The sequence below is a fragment of the Aplidium turbinatum genome, chromosome 6 (genome assembly GCF_918807975.1).
Source record: "Aplidium turbinatum chromosome 6, kaAplTurb1.1, whole genome shotgun sequence".
Classification (NCBI taxonomy): Eukaryota; Metazoa; Chordata; class Ascidiacea; order Aplousobranchia; family Polyclinidae; genus Aplidium; species Aplidium turbinatum.
The window spans coordinates 13,898,850-13,916,711 of NC_137477.1; the positions used below are offsets into that span (position 1 = coordinate 13,898,850).

A 17,862-nucleotide genomic window follows, 5' to 3' on the forward strand; every position below is an offset into this window, starting at 1 on the left:
GCACATTGATTATGACAATCAATATGAAGCATAAAAACAATGGTTTGAGAGAGTGGGCGGATGGTTAGGATGTTGAGAAGTAGCGTACTTGCGTGGACGCAGTCTGAGATGGATGTAACATATTGAATATGTAGATGAGAAGCTACCAAAGTGAGTTTAGAATAGGTTAATATTGGGGGAAATGATAAAGGGAAACGAAAAAAAAGCGTGAAAAGAAGTGGTGAAGAATGATCTGAGAAAATGAAATTGAAAATTAAACATGCGAAGATATGGAGAAATATTGGAGTTGCAGACAACCGGTTGTTTTTTAGGAGCAAAATTGGAAAAATATATGTATGTTTCATATTTTATCTAGTGCAGGAGATAAGCTTTTACTTGGTTGACCTTTATCAATTGTTGTAAGACTTCAATATTCAGGCTTGATAAGGCTTCTTCACTTCTCATACAGAGAAGGCCTACACTACCTTAATGAGATATAGCCTAAACAACGGAACTTTGAAGATTGCATAGTGTGTTTTTTGTGGAGGTGTTTCTGTGTTGTTTTTGTTTTTGTTTTTTTATACAATCTTTTTTTACAGGAAAACAACACAGGCAATATACAATGTTATTCAAAAATGAAAGGTTCCAAGGCATCACTGACGTTCGATTTTCATAAGATGACAGTAATTATTAACGATGATCCCAAATCAGAATGCAAAATCAATCGGGTTGCCATTTCCGGTGTTAACAGTACGTCAAATAAGCATTAATGAAAAATATATCATCATCCATGTGTCCCTTCATTAGTAGATGAGACCGATGAGTCCTCACTAGCAGTTTTTGCAGCTCTTTCGCCATGCTTCCCGGTTATGGTTGATTCCAGCCATCTCCTTTTTGATTTCCTAATTTTCTTTCCCTGGACAGAAATCTTGTTTGCCATTACTAGAGCCTTGTCATCAGACATAAGTTCCACATGCTGATTGGCTACCATCGCAAACGGTGGCTTCTACGAAATTTATGATGCTTTTTATTTGTGCCATTTCTCGAATACTTTCATTTCTAATTCTATCTTTCAAGGTTTTTTTTATACATCATTCGGAGCATTCTCATTTGTGTTGTCTCCATCCTGCTCGTATCTTCGATCCTCGTGGCTCATCATGCAGCTCCGTAGCACACTGTACTTACGCATTGTAACGTATTACGTACGCTCTTCAGAATAGAATCCCACACACATAATTACACACGCTCACTCCCAGACTCTTTCTTGAAAATTTTTTCAACCAGCTCTTATTCTTGATACGATTGAATCTTGCGCTCTTCTAGTCATATTTAAAGCATCTCCTAGGTAGCAGCACGTTTCAACCACTTCCAGCAGTTTATCCCCTGCCAAAGGGATTGTCTCTTGATTGATAGAATCTTTATCCTCGGACTGGGAAAGCTTCTGGCAGAGCTTAATCCTGGCAATTTTGCATACTTGTAGAGGCATTGAATCACTGACGCAGGCCCGGTTGCGAAATTTTTTCCCACGAACTTTCTGTCTCATTTGCATATTTTTGTAAGTGGCGCGGCGCGCGTAACTGTTTTTACCAATTTTCGACCTCACAGCAGCCGATTTTCGCCCTCCAGATCCAAATTTAAACATTTAACTTGAAAAAATACGCAGCCTGGAGACACACCTAATCTAGTCAAGTTTAAAAAAGTTGAGAAAATAAATTGATTGTGGTCACTATAGTCTTAAAGTAAGATTTTCCGAATTGATTAAGAATTAACCCTATAACCCATTAGCCTTAACCTTACTTTTTTTGAAAAGCTTTTGTGCACCGCAAAAATTAATGTAGGCCTAGGCCTAAAGAAAAAAAAATTGACTTCCTTGGGCGTCGAATCGATGTCCTCACGATTATAAAGCAAACGGCGAAACCGCTGAACCAAACGCGCCAACGAGAAAAGTTTGCATTCACACGGTATAAATACAAACTCTATGCGAGAAGTAGCCAAAAGTTTGTGGGAAAAAAATTCGCGGCCCGGTCACCGAGATTGACAAAGTGAAGTTTCCGATTGTTGAAGTCTTGTTGCCGGTGAATTATTCCATCCATTAAATGTCCCTGAATGGAGAGCTGTCCTTAACGTGCGTTGCTCAAGCGCACGCCCCGGGAGTCAAACCAGCGCCAATTAATCTTAAAGCTTCTTCGTTCCAGAAGTGACGTGCTAACCAATTGAGCTATCGGGGCGGATTATCTTTTGTCTTTCGTCTATCTTCCCTTGACAATGTTCGCATTTAAAGTTTTATTTATACCAGGTTTTGGCCAATTGCTGTGCATTTCTTATGAACCCATTCATTGTAGGCCTAGCAATTGCATCATCTGAAGTTACTTTCAACTCTTTTCTCGCAAACTAAACAAGAATCAACCTTGGCTGAATTGACGGTGTTTTCAGCAGTATGAAATGCTTTTGTTTTGCTCACATTTATCTTCAAGTCTTTAGGTTTTAATACCGTTTTCCATTTTGCGTATCGCTCGTCCACTTCCAACCAGCTGTCCCCAGCAAGAAGTACCAGATCATCCGCTTACAAGCATTCCTGTGTTAATTTTATTCTGACATCCTTTGCCACTTCGTCCAGCACAATAGCAAATACAAAAGGGCTGGCAAATGAACCTTGGTAAACACCCACGTTTCCGTCAAACCATTCTGATCTTCCATTTTCCAACTTTACGGCTGTTGTGGCATATTCGTACATCTCCATCAAAGCCTGAATCCCCCTTTTCCACCACACCCTTTCTTCTTTATAATTATGATATTTGAAATATAAATTCATTATCATCAGTCGCCACCTTCGTTCGCAGCAGATTGCCTATCAATATGGGTCAATCGTTTCCAAGAGTGGTGATTTTGAGCTAACTCGCCCAGTGTCGCCAAACTGAGACCGGTTTATGACTGAATGTTGTCTTGCCATCGTTTTGGTCGTCTGCCACATTTTCTCTTTCCTTTGACTTTACCTTCTGTGCAAACTTTGCTTTTTCCGAATTTTAATCTTTTATTGTGGCCGAACAGTTTTAGAACTTTTGATTTTATTTTTGTTGCAATTGGATGTAGCTTTGTCATTATTAACAGATCTTTTATTTTAGTGTGGTCAAGTAGCCTTTTGTTGGTCATGTTTTAAATGATTTGACATAATTAATCAATTATACAGTATATGTGAATTTAATTGAAATATTGTAAAATTTTAACTAAAATAACTTTGATTATTTGTTTTGGCTTTCAAAATCCGAAAAGGTGTATTTTTACTAAATTATTATTTCTTGACCCGTTATTATGTTAGACCTGTTGTATTGATAATAGGCTTTTTAAAATTAATTTAAGGTATGTGGTCTCACTGTAGTAAGGTTTGTGATTTACGAACACACGTTATTAAATCAGCAATTTATCGAACGCCAACGTTCTAAACCGAGTTGATCAAACAAAACTTTATCAAAACAACAAATATTCGAAACTGTGTTGTTAATCTATTCCATAAGAGCTTGTTCAATATAGCCTCGTTTCGGTAATAGTTTGTGAGGTAAAAAGCTCATTTTCTATCTCGTTGTTTTTTTGTGTTCTTTTTTTTCTTTCTGCGCAGAGGACGGTCTTGCTTTTAATCACTTTTCTCCGCCAATCACAATCATCTGCGTCTCTCCTCTCCGTTTCAAGCTTCATTTAAATTTCCCCACGCCTTTTCTTTGTCGTGTGAAATTGTCATTTTGAATGATATGACTTTTGATAAGTGTTGGGTCATAATTTCCTTTGATATATATTTCCATTTATATTCACGAAGCAACGAAACTAACACTCTACCAAAGCTCTATCATTTACAAATGCTTTCGATTGGCCTGCTTACCATTTAAGGAAAAAGGGGCACAACTATAAAGCTAAAAATTCTCACTTTCTGTCTCGCTTCAAACGTTTGTATTTGTTTCAACAGATTTTCCATCTACTTGGAACAACACAAAGCATGTTCAGCTGGTTGCATTAGATCCAACTAAGACCGAATACAGTACAGTATTGAAAAAGTTTAACAGCACCCGTGGAAACATTGTGTTTAACGTTGTGAGGGTGAGTGTTGAATCGGTTTAATATTTTTCTATTTGAATATCATCACAAAAGTTTAAATGTGTGCAACCATAGGAGAAGTAGGTTTTGGAGCAAAATGGTTGGAACGTCTGGTTAATCTAATCAAAAAATAAAGAGCCCAAAATGTAGATACCAAACTCATGTTCAGCAAACAAACGTTTCGAAAACTATACTGTCTTCACAGGGATGAAGGAACCACGTGGGCCTCGTGGGCCTGGGCCCACCTACTTTATTTTCTGGGTGGGCCTGGCCCACCCACTTTTGAAAGCCAAGTTTCTTTGAAAAGGTAGCGAAAACGGCAAATTAGAGAAAGAGTTCCCAAAAAAAGCTCTTCAATCATTTAATACACCTTAGTTTGATTACACAGGCCAGCAAAAAATGTTGGGACCAAAGGTGAGAGTCATTTTAGAGTATTTCAGGGCCCCTGATTCCAAGAACGCACTTAGTTTTTTTGAATTTTCGAAACTACCAGGAATTGAATTTGGAACCAAGATTACGTTCCTCCGTAACAAGGATAAAATTTCAAGCAGCTACTTTACTGAAGAACATAACTTTGTATTCTGTAATTACATAAATGGCCTTCGTACCTTGATGGGTGTTGCTCAGTAGCTATAGTAAGCCTACCATAATAAAGAATTGCGCTTGTTCATCGATGGCTTTGTTTTGCTTATTCGTCTAGTGTGTTAAGCAAAACAATGTATTTATTTTGTTTGTACTTAGTAGCTTAGTTAATAATAATGTTATGGTTTTATTTATTGTCGCTCTACAACAGCTAAAGTCTTTTAGCGACAGGGCTCATGTTTAATTTTATATCAGGTTTTACGATGTTATCACATTATTACCCGATTTATTCTCACTGCGTTATGCAAGAAAGAACACAATCGGTACCGTTTTTAAAGTCTTCGGTTTGACCTGACCTGGAATCGATCTCAGACCTACCAGCACCAGAGCCTACGGCGAAACCACTCGGCCACTGAGCTGGTAGCTTACTTAGTAAGTCTGATATTGTTGAATTCAACAAATACATTTAAGGCAAAGCACAAGTTGTTTATTCTACATCTTGTATCCTAAGGCTTGCTTCACGTCGTATTTTGATTGTTACTAGGCCAGTAAACGTTAAATAGCCGTTCGTTTGGGTTGTAATCAACGTGATTGGTTCCAAATAGCGTTTTTACAACTCAGAAATGTGCCTGGGATTACTTTCAGTTTTATCTATGTAATAAACGACACGACGTTAAATCTATAGGGGCTCAAAATTGCAAAAAAAATGTTTTTGCGGTAGGCTAGGCTATCTCAAAAGCTAGAGCCAATTCGAAAAAACAAGTGCATTTTCTGAATCAGGGGCCTCGAAATACCCTAAAATGACTCTCACATGCCGTGCCTTTTAAAAAAAATTTTTTTGTTTACCTGTGCTATCTTTGATAGCTCAATGATGAAATCTAATCTTCAAACTTTTCTGTTGAGCCCACTATTGATGGGCAGCACGTGTGGGCGTGGTTGCGTGTGATTGGTGGAGTAATCTATAAATCAATCTAACTGCTCTTTAATGTTAAAACAATGATATCATTACATAGGCTACTATGCAGTGCATGCACGATTGCATGTAGGCCTACTGTATAATGCTGCAGATTATTTCTCCCAGGTTGGTATTTCAATTGTGTGTGTATTTTTGCTTTTTTATTTGTGTGTAAATCGCCATATTTTGTACAGCGCTGTAGAGCAATTTAACAATTTTGTAATTGGTTTGGCCAAATCGGGCCCAAAAACGGAAATTTTTTGCTGGTTGGCACAAAAGGCAATCATGAAAACACAATGTATAAGCGATTGCAAGTATTAGGTATGCAGCAATGTTATGGGGGGTCTGGGGGGCGAAGCCTCCCAGAAGTTTGATTAACTTTGACTGCTACGCCTTTGGGCCCACCTACTTTTAAAATGGTTCCTCCATCCCTGTGTCTTCATCTTCAGTGTTATAAATGTAAGCAATCCCTGATGCCGCTTAGGTTTAAATTAAATTGCGGCTGACGTCACAAAGACTCATCAACAAGCTATTATGAGAGCGAAAAACGTAATAGAAGTCAGGTTTTTTCATGAAATGATGCGTAATAGAAGTCAGTATTTTACGATAAGACTTTACGAAAAAAAAAAATTACAATTTACTGGATCAACGAGATGGGTTTGACAAGTCAGAATAAGTGCTATACGGTATATCAGTTCAATTAAATAAATATAATGGTGCAGATGCCAAGTCCAAGTTTAATTGCGGAGATTTTTCTTTGATAAAAAACGTTTCCAGAATTTTCAATTTCCTTGAGTCCTCTCCTCTCCCTAGTATTTCAACTTCTTCAAAATTAATCTTGTGGTCTGAATTGGTGCGCAAATGGTTTGCAACCTCAGATTCTTTTGAATTTTGATGATCCGGTTTGTGTTCTAAAATTCTTGTGTATAGATTCCTTTTTGTTTCTCCAATGTAATTTGCTCCACACGAACAAGACAGTTGGTACACTACATTGGAGCTTGATAATTTGGATTGGCGGTCTTTAAAACTAAAACGTTTTGAAAGATCTGTGGTTTTGTGGACGAAACGAATAGATAATTTTCCTTTGGTTAGTTGAAATGCTAAATGTTGAAGTTCTTTGCGTATTTGGTATGACATGTCACCGAGAAACGGCAGCTTAAAGATTAAAAATCGAAAAAGAAGTTGAAATACTAGGGAGAGGAGAGGACTCAAGGAAATTGAAAATTCTGGAAACGTTATTTATCAAAGAAAAATCTCCGCAATTAAACTTGGACTTGGCATCTGCACCACTATATTTATTTAATTGTTGAACTGATATACCGTATAGCACTTATTCTGACTTGTCAAACCCATCTCGTTGATCCAGTAAATTGTAATTTTTTTTTTTCGTAAAGTCTTATCGTAAAATACTGACTTCTATTACGCATCATTTCATGAAAAAACCTGGCTTCTATTACGTTTTTCGCTCTCATTATAGCTTGTTGATGAGTCTTTGTGACGTCAGCCGCAAAGCGGCATCAGGGATTGCTTACATTTATAACACTGAAGATGAAGGCAGTATAGTTTTCGAAACGTTTGTTTGCTGAACATGAGTTTGGTATCTACATTTTGGGCTCTTTATTTTTTGATTAGATTAACCAGACGTTCCAACCATTTTGCTCCTAAGTTTTTGGAGAGCCATCATGGACCCGCTTGTAAGCGCATGCTGCGCAAGCTAGAGTCCTTGCAATCAAAGACCATCAAGCAAGAAGCTTCCACCAATTTTTTATCCACTTGCATCATTTACAAACTAACTCCTAAATTTGTGCAGTTCAAGTTATACAAACCAGAGAATCAGAATTTAAGAAAGGTAGTCTCTCTAAGAAGAAGTTTGGTTTATCATGAACTGAGACAAAAGCAGTTGCAATTATCTTCCACGCAGAAAAAATTTGAAAAAGTCAAAGCAAATTTATTTTCATCTCTGGGTATGTTCAGTTGCTTCTACGTAAAAAAGTTCTTAAATACTCGTAGAGAAGAAGAGCTAGCGTTGGTTACTGGGCGTCATGAACGTAAGTTGAAAAGTCTAGGCTTACACATTGATAATAACAACCAAAAATCTATTGTTGAAAATCTTTCTTCCAAAAAATTATCTAAAGTTCAACTGGACGTTCTTAACCGTGGGTTAAATTTCTGTTTCTTTCCGTCCAAAATCAATTTTCGTAATGTGCAGGTTGAATTTGAAAGCCTTTACCAACAAATACGCAGTTTTCTGTCATTCCAACAACGTCTTAAATTCAAAACAACCCTAATAAATCTTTACAACAAGTATGTTTCTTCCTTTTTCTTTGAACGTAAAAGAAGCATTTTTGCTCCTACACTAGCTCAACAGGAAGCCATTGATGAACTCAGTAAAGACGATTCCATTGTAATTACCAAATTTGATAAAGGAAACGGTGTTGCTATATTAGACAAATCAGATTATTTCCAAGATGAACAGTATTTTGAAAGAGGAATCTAAATTTCAACCAACAGATACGGATGACAATATTATAAAACTTCATAGGTTTCAAAATCACTTACGTTATTTAAAAGCAGCTAAAGCACTTTTACCTGAAGATTATTCCAGAATTCGTCCTTCTTCTGCTACCACTCCCACTCTTTACGGACTTCCAAAAATTCATAAACCCAACATCCCACTAAGGCCTATCTTATCTTCAGTAGGTAGCTTTAATCATCAATGTGCTAGATGGCTCAACGAAATTCTTTCACCTATTCGATCTCACACTACAAACTTAAAGGATACCTTTTCTTTTGTTTCTCTTATCGACCATGGTTCTTTTCCTAATAAAATTCTAACTTCTTTTGATGTAAAAAGTCTGTTCACTAACATTCCTGTAAATTTTACCGTTTGGCTTAATCTTACAACTAATTTTTACTAAAGACGTAAAAGAATTTCATGGTCTCAACAAGCGCCGACTTAAATCATTATTGAAATGGGTAACCAAAAATACGACTTTTTAGTTCAATGGAAAATACTATAAGCAAATAGATGGTGTAGCAATGGGAAGTCCCATTGCCCCACTCATGGCCGATGTGTTAATGAACTACGTAATAGACCAAGCTTTGCTTCGTACTACCGAAATGGAAAAACCAACCTTAATTTGCCGCTATGTGGATGATATCTTCTTAATTTTTCCAACGTCCTCTTCTTCGTCAAAGTTTTTCAAATTAATTAACTCCATAAAAAAAGAAATATCTTTTACAAATCAAGCAGAAGTTGACAAGTGTCTACCTTTCCTAGACGTTCTAGATAGTAGAACGGATGAAGGTAACATCAACACCAATGTGTATCGAAAACCTACACACACTGGACATTATTCCCTTTGGTCAAGCTTTGTTCCTTTTCACTACAAACGTAATCTTGTTAATTCTCTTCTTTCCCGAGCTTACCGCATCTGCAATTCATATTCTTCCATACACCAAGAATTCGAAATCATTAAAAAGATGCTTGGACATAATGGCTACCCCAGAAAATTCGTAAATAAATGTATTGCAACTCTTTTGAACAAAGCACACAGCACTTCACCCAGTCAAAAATTATCCAAAGATCAAACTCGATTTTTAATCTTTAAGCTGCCGTTTCTCGGTGACATGTCATACCAAATACGCAAAGAACTTCAACATTTAGCATTTCAACTAACCAAAGGAAAATTATCTATTCGTTTCGTCCACAAAACCACAGATCTTTCAAAACGTTTTAGTTTTAAAGACCGCCAATCCAAATTATCAAGCTCCAATGTAGTGTACCAACTGTCTTGTTCGTGTGGAGCAAATTACATTGGAGAAACAAAAAGGAATCTATACACAAGAATTTTAGAACACAAACCGGATCATCAAAATTCAAAAGAATCTGAGGTTGCAAACCATTTGCGCACCAATTCAGACCACAAGATTAATTTTGAAGAAGTTGAAATACTAGGGAGAGGAGAGGACTCAAGGAAATTGAAAATTCTGGAAACGTTATTTATCAAAGAAAAATCTCCGCAATTAAACTTGGACTTGGCATCTGCACCATTATATTTATTTAATTGAACTGATATACCGTATAGCACTTATTCTGACTTGTCAAACCCATCTCGTTGATCCAGTAAATTGTAATTTTTTTTTTTTTTCGTAAAGTCTTATCGTAAAATACTGACTTCTATTACGCATCATTTCATGAAAAAACCTGACTTCTATTACGTTTTTCGCTCTCATTATAGCTTGTTGACGAGTCTTTGTGACGTCAGCCGCAATTTAATTTAAACCTAAGCGGCATCAGGGATTGCTTACATTTATAACACTGAAAATGAAGACAGTATAGTTTTCGAAACGTTTGTTTGCTGAACATGAGTTTGGTATCTACATTTTGGGCTCTTTATTTTTTGAAGTAGGCTTTGTTATTGTATTATAAAGCTTTTAAAAAGCTTAGCCATGGGCTACAGGGCACAGGCCACACATGTTTTTTGCTAGCCAAGTAGTTTTCAATATGTAAGTGAAAGAAAGAAGTGTTTTGTATTCACACTTTTGGCAATGTGATGTTGTATGCACTTAGATTGAGCGTGTGGAAAACAGAAGACTTTATGCGCAATTCATGGCCCAAAAGAATGAAGTGGAAGACAGAATGAGAAACAGTAAAAAAACTTTACCAGTAACACGAGAGTTGTTCCATGGAACTCATCACAATGTAGCAGAGCAAATCTACAAAGGAGGCTTCAATCGAAGTTATGCTGGGAGAAATGGTATCGTTATTTTGTTGAGTGTAAATCTACAGTTCCGGCTTTTTATGTTTCAGAAGATCGCTACGAATTTAGATTTAGTTTTGAATTATTATTCTTGCTTTGTTTTTCATTTTAAAGGTTATGTTTTAGGCTTTTGATTATGTTCCTAAAAAAGTGTATCACTCTAGTGAAAACAAAATATTTTCCAGCAACTGCTTATGGAAATGGAGTATACTTCGCATTAAGTTCTCAATACTCGAATGGATATGCTGCTCCTAACAAGCAGGGAGAGAAGAAAATGTTTCTTGCTGATGTGGTCACTGGAGAGTACGGCCAAGGTCAGCAAGGACTGATTGCCCCACCTCAACGACCAAACGGAAATGCAGCTGATTTGTATGACAGTGTTGTTAATAATCTTGCTAATCCAGCAATGTATGTGGTGTTCAAAGATGCCAGTGTCTACCCTCTGTACCTTCTCACCTACATATAAACAAGCACAACTTCCCTGTAATTTCAAATCATCTGAATCTATTCGTTTGCTTGAGATGTTTTATCATGTCACTTTTCTATATAGATCAACGTTTTTCAGTTTCTTTTTACATGTGATTGGTATTCCAATGAGCATGAGGGTTGTGTGATCTTTGCCCTTGCTGCACGTTTTCCTGCTTACATCGTTTCGAAGTTGCCTGACGATGAAAAGATGTCAAAATCGTAACTACTTATTGTGACTATTTCCTGGGACTTAGTTTAATGTAACAAATTAATTACGACATTTCCTACAGTTAGGATGATTTTGCAAGAGGGCAGGGCCCACAAGAGGGGGGGACAACCGGTGCATTGCACCGGGGCCCGGTTAGTTCAAGGGGGCCCGACAAAATATCTAAATTCATGCGTTAAAGTTGATTGCAACGGTTTTGCATAAAATATTGTTTTTATATTAAGTTAGTTCCGTATGTTGATTGGGCCCCTTCATGGGTAGCCTATGCCCTTTTTCAAAACTACAGAATTTTCAATTTTTTGGGTTCATGGGGCCCGACAAAATGTTTATATCTGCGTGCTCAGGTCGATTTTGCATAAAATATTGTTTTTATGTTAGTTTCGTATTTCGATTGGGCCCCCCTCATGGGTAGCCTAGCCTATAGATGCCCTTTTTCAAAACTACAAAATTTTAAATTTTTGAGTTTATGGGGCCCGACAAAATGTTTAAATTTGCGTGCTCAAGTCGATTTTGAATAAAATATTGTTTTTTTATATTAGTTTCATGTTTCGATTGGGCCCCCTCATTGATATGCCCTTTTTCAAAACTACAGAATTTTCAATTTTTTTTAGTTCAAAGGGGCCGACTGAATGTTTAAATTTGCATGCTCAGATCGATTTTGCGTGAAATATTGTTTTTTATGGTAGTTTCATATTTCGATTGGGCCCCCTCATGGGTATGCCCTTTTTCAAAACTACAGAATTGTCAATTTTTTGAGTTCAAGGGGCCCAACAAAATATTTAAATTTGTGTGCTCAGGTCGATTTTGCATAAAATATTGTTTTTTACTGTAGGCTATATTAGTATATTAGTTTCATATTTTGATTGGGCTCCTTTAAGCGTAGGCTATGCTCTTTTTTATAACTACAGAATTTTCAATTTTTTTACTTTCGGGGCCTGACAAAATGTTTAAATTTGCGTGCCAAGGTCGATTTTGCATGAAATATTATTTTTTATGTTAGTTTCGTATTTCGATTGGGCTCATCATGAGCATTTTTTTTTTAAAACTACAGAAAACACATATTGCAGGGTGAATGAATATTTCAGTTTATTTCAGTGTTAGTCTCCGGGGTGTTTTAATGTGAATATTTGGGTGTGTACGGTATGTTTTAAATAAGCAATTGATTGATCAGGTGAGGTTACAGTCATTACACAGAAGGTATTCGGATTCCCATTCCATGCATTTTTCTGACATCTTGTCAATTTATGACACAAGCAAGCAGTGACAGTTATGTGTAGGCTATAATCATGTTGAACTGGTACAATTTTAGTTGTATATAATCTTGTTTAGTGTGATATTTTAAGAGTTCAGAAAATAGTAAAAAGTACTGAAATATTGTTAGAATTGCTTAGCAAGAAGTCGTTACTGTCACTTTTTCAGTACAAAAATGCTCAAGTGTTTTTTTGGATAGGCTACTGATTATACTGAAATCATGGAACTTCTCTAATATAGCCTGAGACAGTACAGTATTTTTGAGTTTTTAGGACTTGTTGAATGATTTTTCTATATTGGAATGCAAGCAAGTTTCGTGGAGGCAGTGCTGGAAAATAATTTTGTCCTTGTAGCGGGGCCAAATGTCATGTTCAGTCTAACGAAAATCGAAAAAAAGTTAAAAGATTAGTGAAAGTGTAATTTTTTGAGTAAAAATCATAGATTTTTACTTCTGTTGAAGTAGCCTACAGTTTCTTTTAACTCTAGACAGAATCAGAAGTGTCCTAATTGCAATGCAACTTACTTTTTCCAGCACTGCAGAAAGGTGTTGATTTTCAAAAATATGCTTAGTAGGCTAGGCTATATAGCCTAAACAAATATTTTTTTTTATATCTTAAGTTTTCCTTTTCGTTTGTTTTCACTATTTATTTCTTAGCAGTCTTCTCCAGCCAGGCCAATCCAACCTTACTCTTGAATTTCAGGAACAGTGTCAATATTGACTCAAAACAGCCATTCTGAAGTTATGCAGGGTAGCCTATTTTAAAGGTCTCGATGCATAGTATAGTGATAGATGTAGGTACGGTACATTTACGGTACATTGATAGGACTTGAAAATAGAAATATATTCAACTTTGTTTTCTACTGACCACTTGCTGTAGAAATGAAAAGAAAGTGACCCTCAATCGTGCTTGAATGCAGTTTCACTCAAACAAGCATTTGAAGAAAACTAAAGGAGTAAAAATAAGAAGCAGCCTATTGATCCTGAAATGAAGTTGGTATATATTTCTTAATGTCATGAACAATAGCAATGCATTCATCCAAGTTCGGTCCCCTAGTCTCTGCTGATTTTAAGGTCAGAAATGATAGCCTATTGTACGGCATGTTAATGTAAAGCTGTATGCACACATAGGCAATGCTACATATGTATGTCAGCCATGCCGGATAGTGTTGCTATTTTTATCTTCAAAGTGGCCATTTTTGCCATAGTTACAATCAGGTGTTGCCAGAGTTAGGATTAAAGGTAGGAAGGGTTAAGGTAAGGGTTAGAGTTAGGAATAAGGTTAGGGTTTTGATCTTTGCCCAGGACTAAAAAAAATTTTCAAAATATGATACAAGTTTTTGTTTTCAACAGCTATAAACTTTTCCTCAAATTAGGGCAGAATTCCTTATCTGGCAACGCTATTGAGGCTATATTTACACTGCATTGTGTAACTATAGCCACAGCCTTTTATCCTTGTGTATAACTAATGTGTGTCTGTGAATTTAAAGTCATAAACACCCCTACAATATGATACTGCATTCTTTGTGAAATAGTGGAGTGTTAATATTTTAACCTAATGTATTCTTTGTATTATTTTTTAAACAGGTCTGGTTTTAAAATAAAAACACTGTGCGGAACACCATGTATGCATTGGCCTTGTGGATTAACGCGCACCGCAAACTTTGCTTGTGACTTGTGAGATATCACGCGCTGGGGGGCCCGGCAGGGCTCTTGGAGGCCCTGCAAGAGGGTGTGCACCCTTGTAGCCTACCGTAGGCTAAATATCATAGTGAACCTCTCGCTGAAACGTATTCATGCATCACCATAATGCACTATTCACTCGCTTGATCCATCATCTCGCTCGCACTCAGCACTATCGAACGCTTGCATGCAGCGTCTGTGAAAAAGTGTAACAATAGGCTACATTTTTTCGTCGGTTCACCCCGATAAATCACTCGATTTTGTAACCGACTTTATGTGGGACAAGATCTAACAAATTATGACTCAACTCTTGGAGTGTGCGCTTGAACAACAAACTTTAAGAACAGCTTTCCATTCTGCAGTAGCCTACCAAGATGAAGTAATTCACAGACGCCAACAAGAGAAAAAGTTTATTCTGTCAATGCGTCAGTAGGTCAAAGTAACCTATCCTATGCAAAACTGCCGTGATTGAGCTAAACAGGCTTCCCAGTCTTAGGATGAAGATTTTCACAAACAATTGGACTGACTGAATGGTGCACGGTCGTTTGGTCGACAGGACGTTTGGTCGACAGGACGTTAGGTCGACAGAACGATTTATTTTAGGGTTAGGGTTAGAGTCAGGGTTAGATTAGGGTTATGGTTAGTTAACTAACCCTAAAATAAATCGTTCTGTCGACCTAACGTCCTGTCGACCAAATGTCTGTCGACCAAATGACCGGGTACCGACTGAATATGGAGACTGACAACAGCATCTTTAACAATGTTGATAATAATCTATTTGGACTGGTAGGTAGGAAAACAAATCAGTAAAAAGGAACTGTTTGTTGCTTGTAAGATATGTTCGTCTGTTCTACAGACTATGTGTTGTACTCAGTGGCGCCGCCAGACCTTCAACATTGGGGAGGGCAAAATATTGACAGTGCAAGACAGTAGCGTAGTCAGGAATTGTGAAAGGGGGGGGGGTGTTGACGGCCGGCGGGCGAAGCCCGATGGCGTGTTCGCCGAAGGCGACAGTTAGCGGCGGGGGGTCTGGGGGGCCTCCCCCAGAAATTTTTGAAAAATTGCTTTCAGTTTGGTGCATTCTGAGAACATTTTCAACAAAATTGTGGGTATGAATATTCCTGTAAAATGGTGCTGTCCAGTGGCATAGCAAAAGGATAAGGTCATGTTTTCTTCGGCATTTTTCGGAAATAAAGTTAAGTCTCTATGTTTTGTTGTTGCTATTTCCTGGCTGAGATATTTGAATGTTTGATATTGGCAAAACTCGCTCTTTTAATGCAGTTTCGTTTAGAATTAGGCAAACTTGTTTTAGAGACATAGGTTGATTGCTTTTTTTGCGAGATTATTACAGTTTTTAAGTTAATTATTATTACAGTATTAACAAGCTTCACTGAGTAAAAACAAGCTTCACTGAAAGTAAAAATAATCAATTAAAACGCCAACCCCAGCCAGCTAAATCTTCTGATTTTACATCGGTTCAACGTTGTAGGGCGTTGAATCGATGTAAAAATGCACAATCTTGCTCGCGGGGACGCAAATCTTCCAATTTAAAGGCAATAAGCAATGCAATATCCTCAGAAATAAAAGAATGAGAAAAGAATTTTACTACAAGTGAAACGTATTTTAACGTCTAATAAACGTAGGAACATGTTGACTTTAGTTGCATTATTTCGTCATACTGCAGTTTTTGCATCTTAATACGTATATAATACAATTGTTCGCTCATTTTGTGTTTTAAACTTTATCGTCATTATATTGCGCATGAAATCTTCGTGGATAGGATAAAGAAACATTAAGAATAAAAAATCATTTAACACCGGTGGAGCATAATGCAGTTTAATAGAATAAACTTTAACTAATATTAACAGGACTATAACATATACCAAGCTGTTGAAAACTCGACAGGGAAAGCAAAATGTGGCATCCTTAGCTTCTGAATACTCCAGCCAGAGATAGTCATCAAACCACTGGTTACTTACTGTATTACTTTAGTAGACTTCGTTGAGTTAAATCTACATTATATCCTTGAAACATTGAATGACCCACTGCTGTATGCACTGCTACCACTCTATTACCAAGCAAGAGCCAATCTGCTGAGCAGCCGGTAACAATTGTTACGTGACAGGCAGCAGGAGAAGTACGTGAATAGAATCACAAAATCGTAATAATAACAGCAGCAAGAAGAGCAAGTTTAAAATAATAGAAAAAGCTTTTACCCCCCCCCCCCCCCCCCCCTTGCAACTTAAGTTATAAGTTGACTTCAGGTTGGGATTCAAATATTAAAAAAAATAAACAATAATTATGTAATAATATAAAAAAAATCAAAAAGATGATGCCCAAAACATTGGGAGGCAGCTGCCCCGCCTGCCCCCCCTTTGCCGGCGCCACTGGTTGTACTTGTGTTACCGTAGATAATGTGATAAAAATAGCATCAAGTTTTTATACCATAGCCAATTTTTGTGCTACGTGTAGGCTTAAGCCACGACGGTTGTTACTCTACGCCATTATATTGACATGCAACCCCAGTAGGCTACACACCACAGATAATTTATGCAATTTAAGAGATAACATAGTCACTTATTTCTCATGTATCATCTGCATTCTGACGCTGTTTTTGTGACTGTCTGTAGCCGACATGACCTACAGGTAGTAGATGCTTTTGTTCGCATATTGTAGCTTCACGGAACATAACTTTCATCTTTAGTAGAATGTTTCTAATTTCATACTGTTCATTATAAAAAATTGGTGCTGTCGCAACATAGGCGTAGCCAGGGGGGGGGGGTGAAAGGGGCCATGTCCCCCCCCCCAAAATTTTCCAAGTTTGGATTCCGAAGTTGAGCCCTTTCTTGAAAATGTAATAAAATTTGTGGCAATTAATAACGTTTTCCAAGACATCTGGCTTTATGTTTCTTTGAACTAATTTGTGGAAGCAATCTCAGAATGGCTTACTCTGTTGGGTTTTTGTGTAGTTATTGATGAGTTTTTGTGTAGCTGAGTTTTTGGTGTTCTCTAATTTTAGCTGCAGTTTTTGCCCGTTCGTGTGTAAGAGCTACCTTTAATAAGTTAATAGCTGTTTATCTGCTAATAAACTTCATACAAATATTACACTAAAAGTGTTTCCAGAAAGCGCTATAATCTATTATTTGAGTGTAATTTTGTAATTTTTTTTTTAATTTTCCGGGGGAGCATGCCCCCGGACCCCCCCTAGAATACGCGTGCCTTCGGCACGCTCTAACCCCCCACCACTTTCATTGCTTCCCTTGCTCAACCCACCAGGATATGCCACTGCACATGAAGTGGCGATGGCTTAAATCCAAACACTTTGTTGTTCATTTCAATTCATCAAATATTTGGCCGCCCCCCCCAATTTTTTTTCTGGCTACGCCACTGTGTCGCAATTGTAAAAAAAATCGGTTAGTGATGTGCAATCAGTGTGTTAGAAAGATATCTATGGCTTGATGTAATGTTTATTTCAAACTTTTAGTAGATATGGTTATCTTACACTTGAATCTTTTAGAATAGCCAATGGGGTTGACTTCCAATTTTTCGCTATTTTGTTTTAAGGCTACCGCCTACCAGAGTCCCGATGGCACAAACGCAATCTCATTGTTTTGAAGAAGTGTTGCCAGATGGAGAAATTAATTGGGGTATTCTGTGGTTCTGGGAATAGCGTAGTAGCCTAAGAGGCCTGAACTAGAAAGCTGGTAGGCTAATAGCCTACGGGAATTTGAACAACCAAAAAGTTTTTTTAGAAATGAGACAAAAATTTGCGAAAAAGCATTATTAAAACGGGTTTGATTACCTTTCTCCTATAAATCACCTTAATTTTGGTGGAAAAACACTCAAGAGCGTTTTGAGATAAACGCCGCTAATG

The 17,862-nt window shown here is 37.2% G+C and overlaps 1 protein-coding gene across 1 annotated transcript in view; it reads left to right on the plus strand.

Annotated features, from left to right (window-relative positions):
- The window catches only part of LOC145772704 (protein mono-ADP-ribosyltransferase PARP14-like), a 30,025-nt gene extending 16,107 nt beyond the window's left edge, over positions 1–13,918 (plus strand). The window contains exons 12-15 of the mRNA XM_082584578.1: positions 579–729; positions 3,935–4,065; positions 10,173–10,359; positions 10,548–13,918. Of these exons, the coding sequence (XP_082440704.1) occupies positions 579–729; positions 3,935–4,065; positions 10,173–10,359; positions 10,548–10,828 (750 nt within the window). The 3' untranslated portion in view covers positions 10,829–13,918. The remainder of the gene's footprint in view (positions 1–578; positions 730–3,934; positions 4,066–10,172; positions 10,360–10,547) is intronic.
- The last annotated feature ends 3,944 nt before the right edge of the window (positions 13,919–17,862 follow it).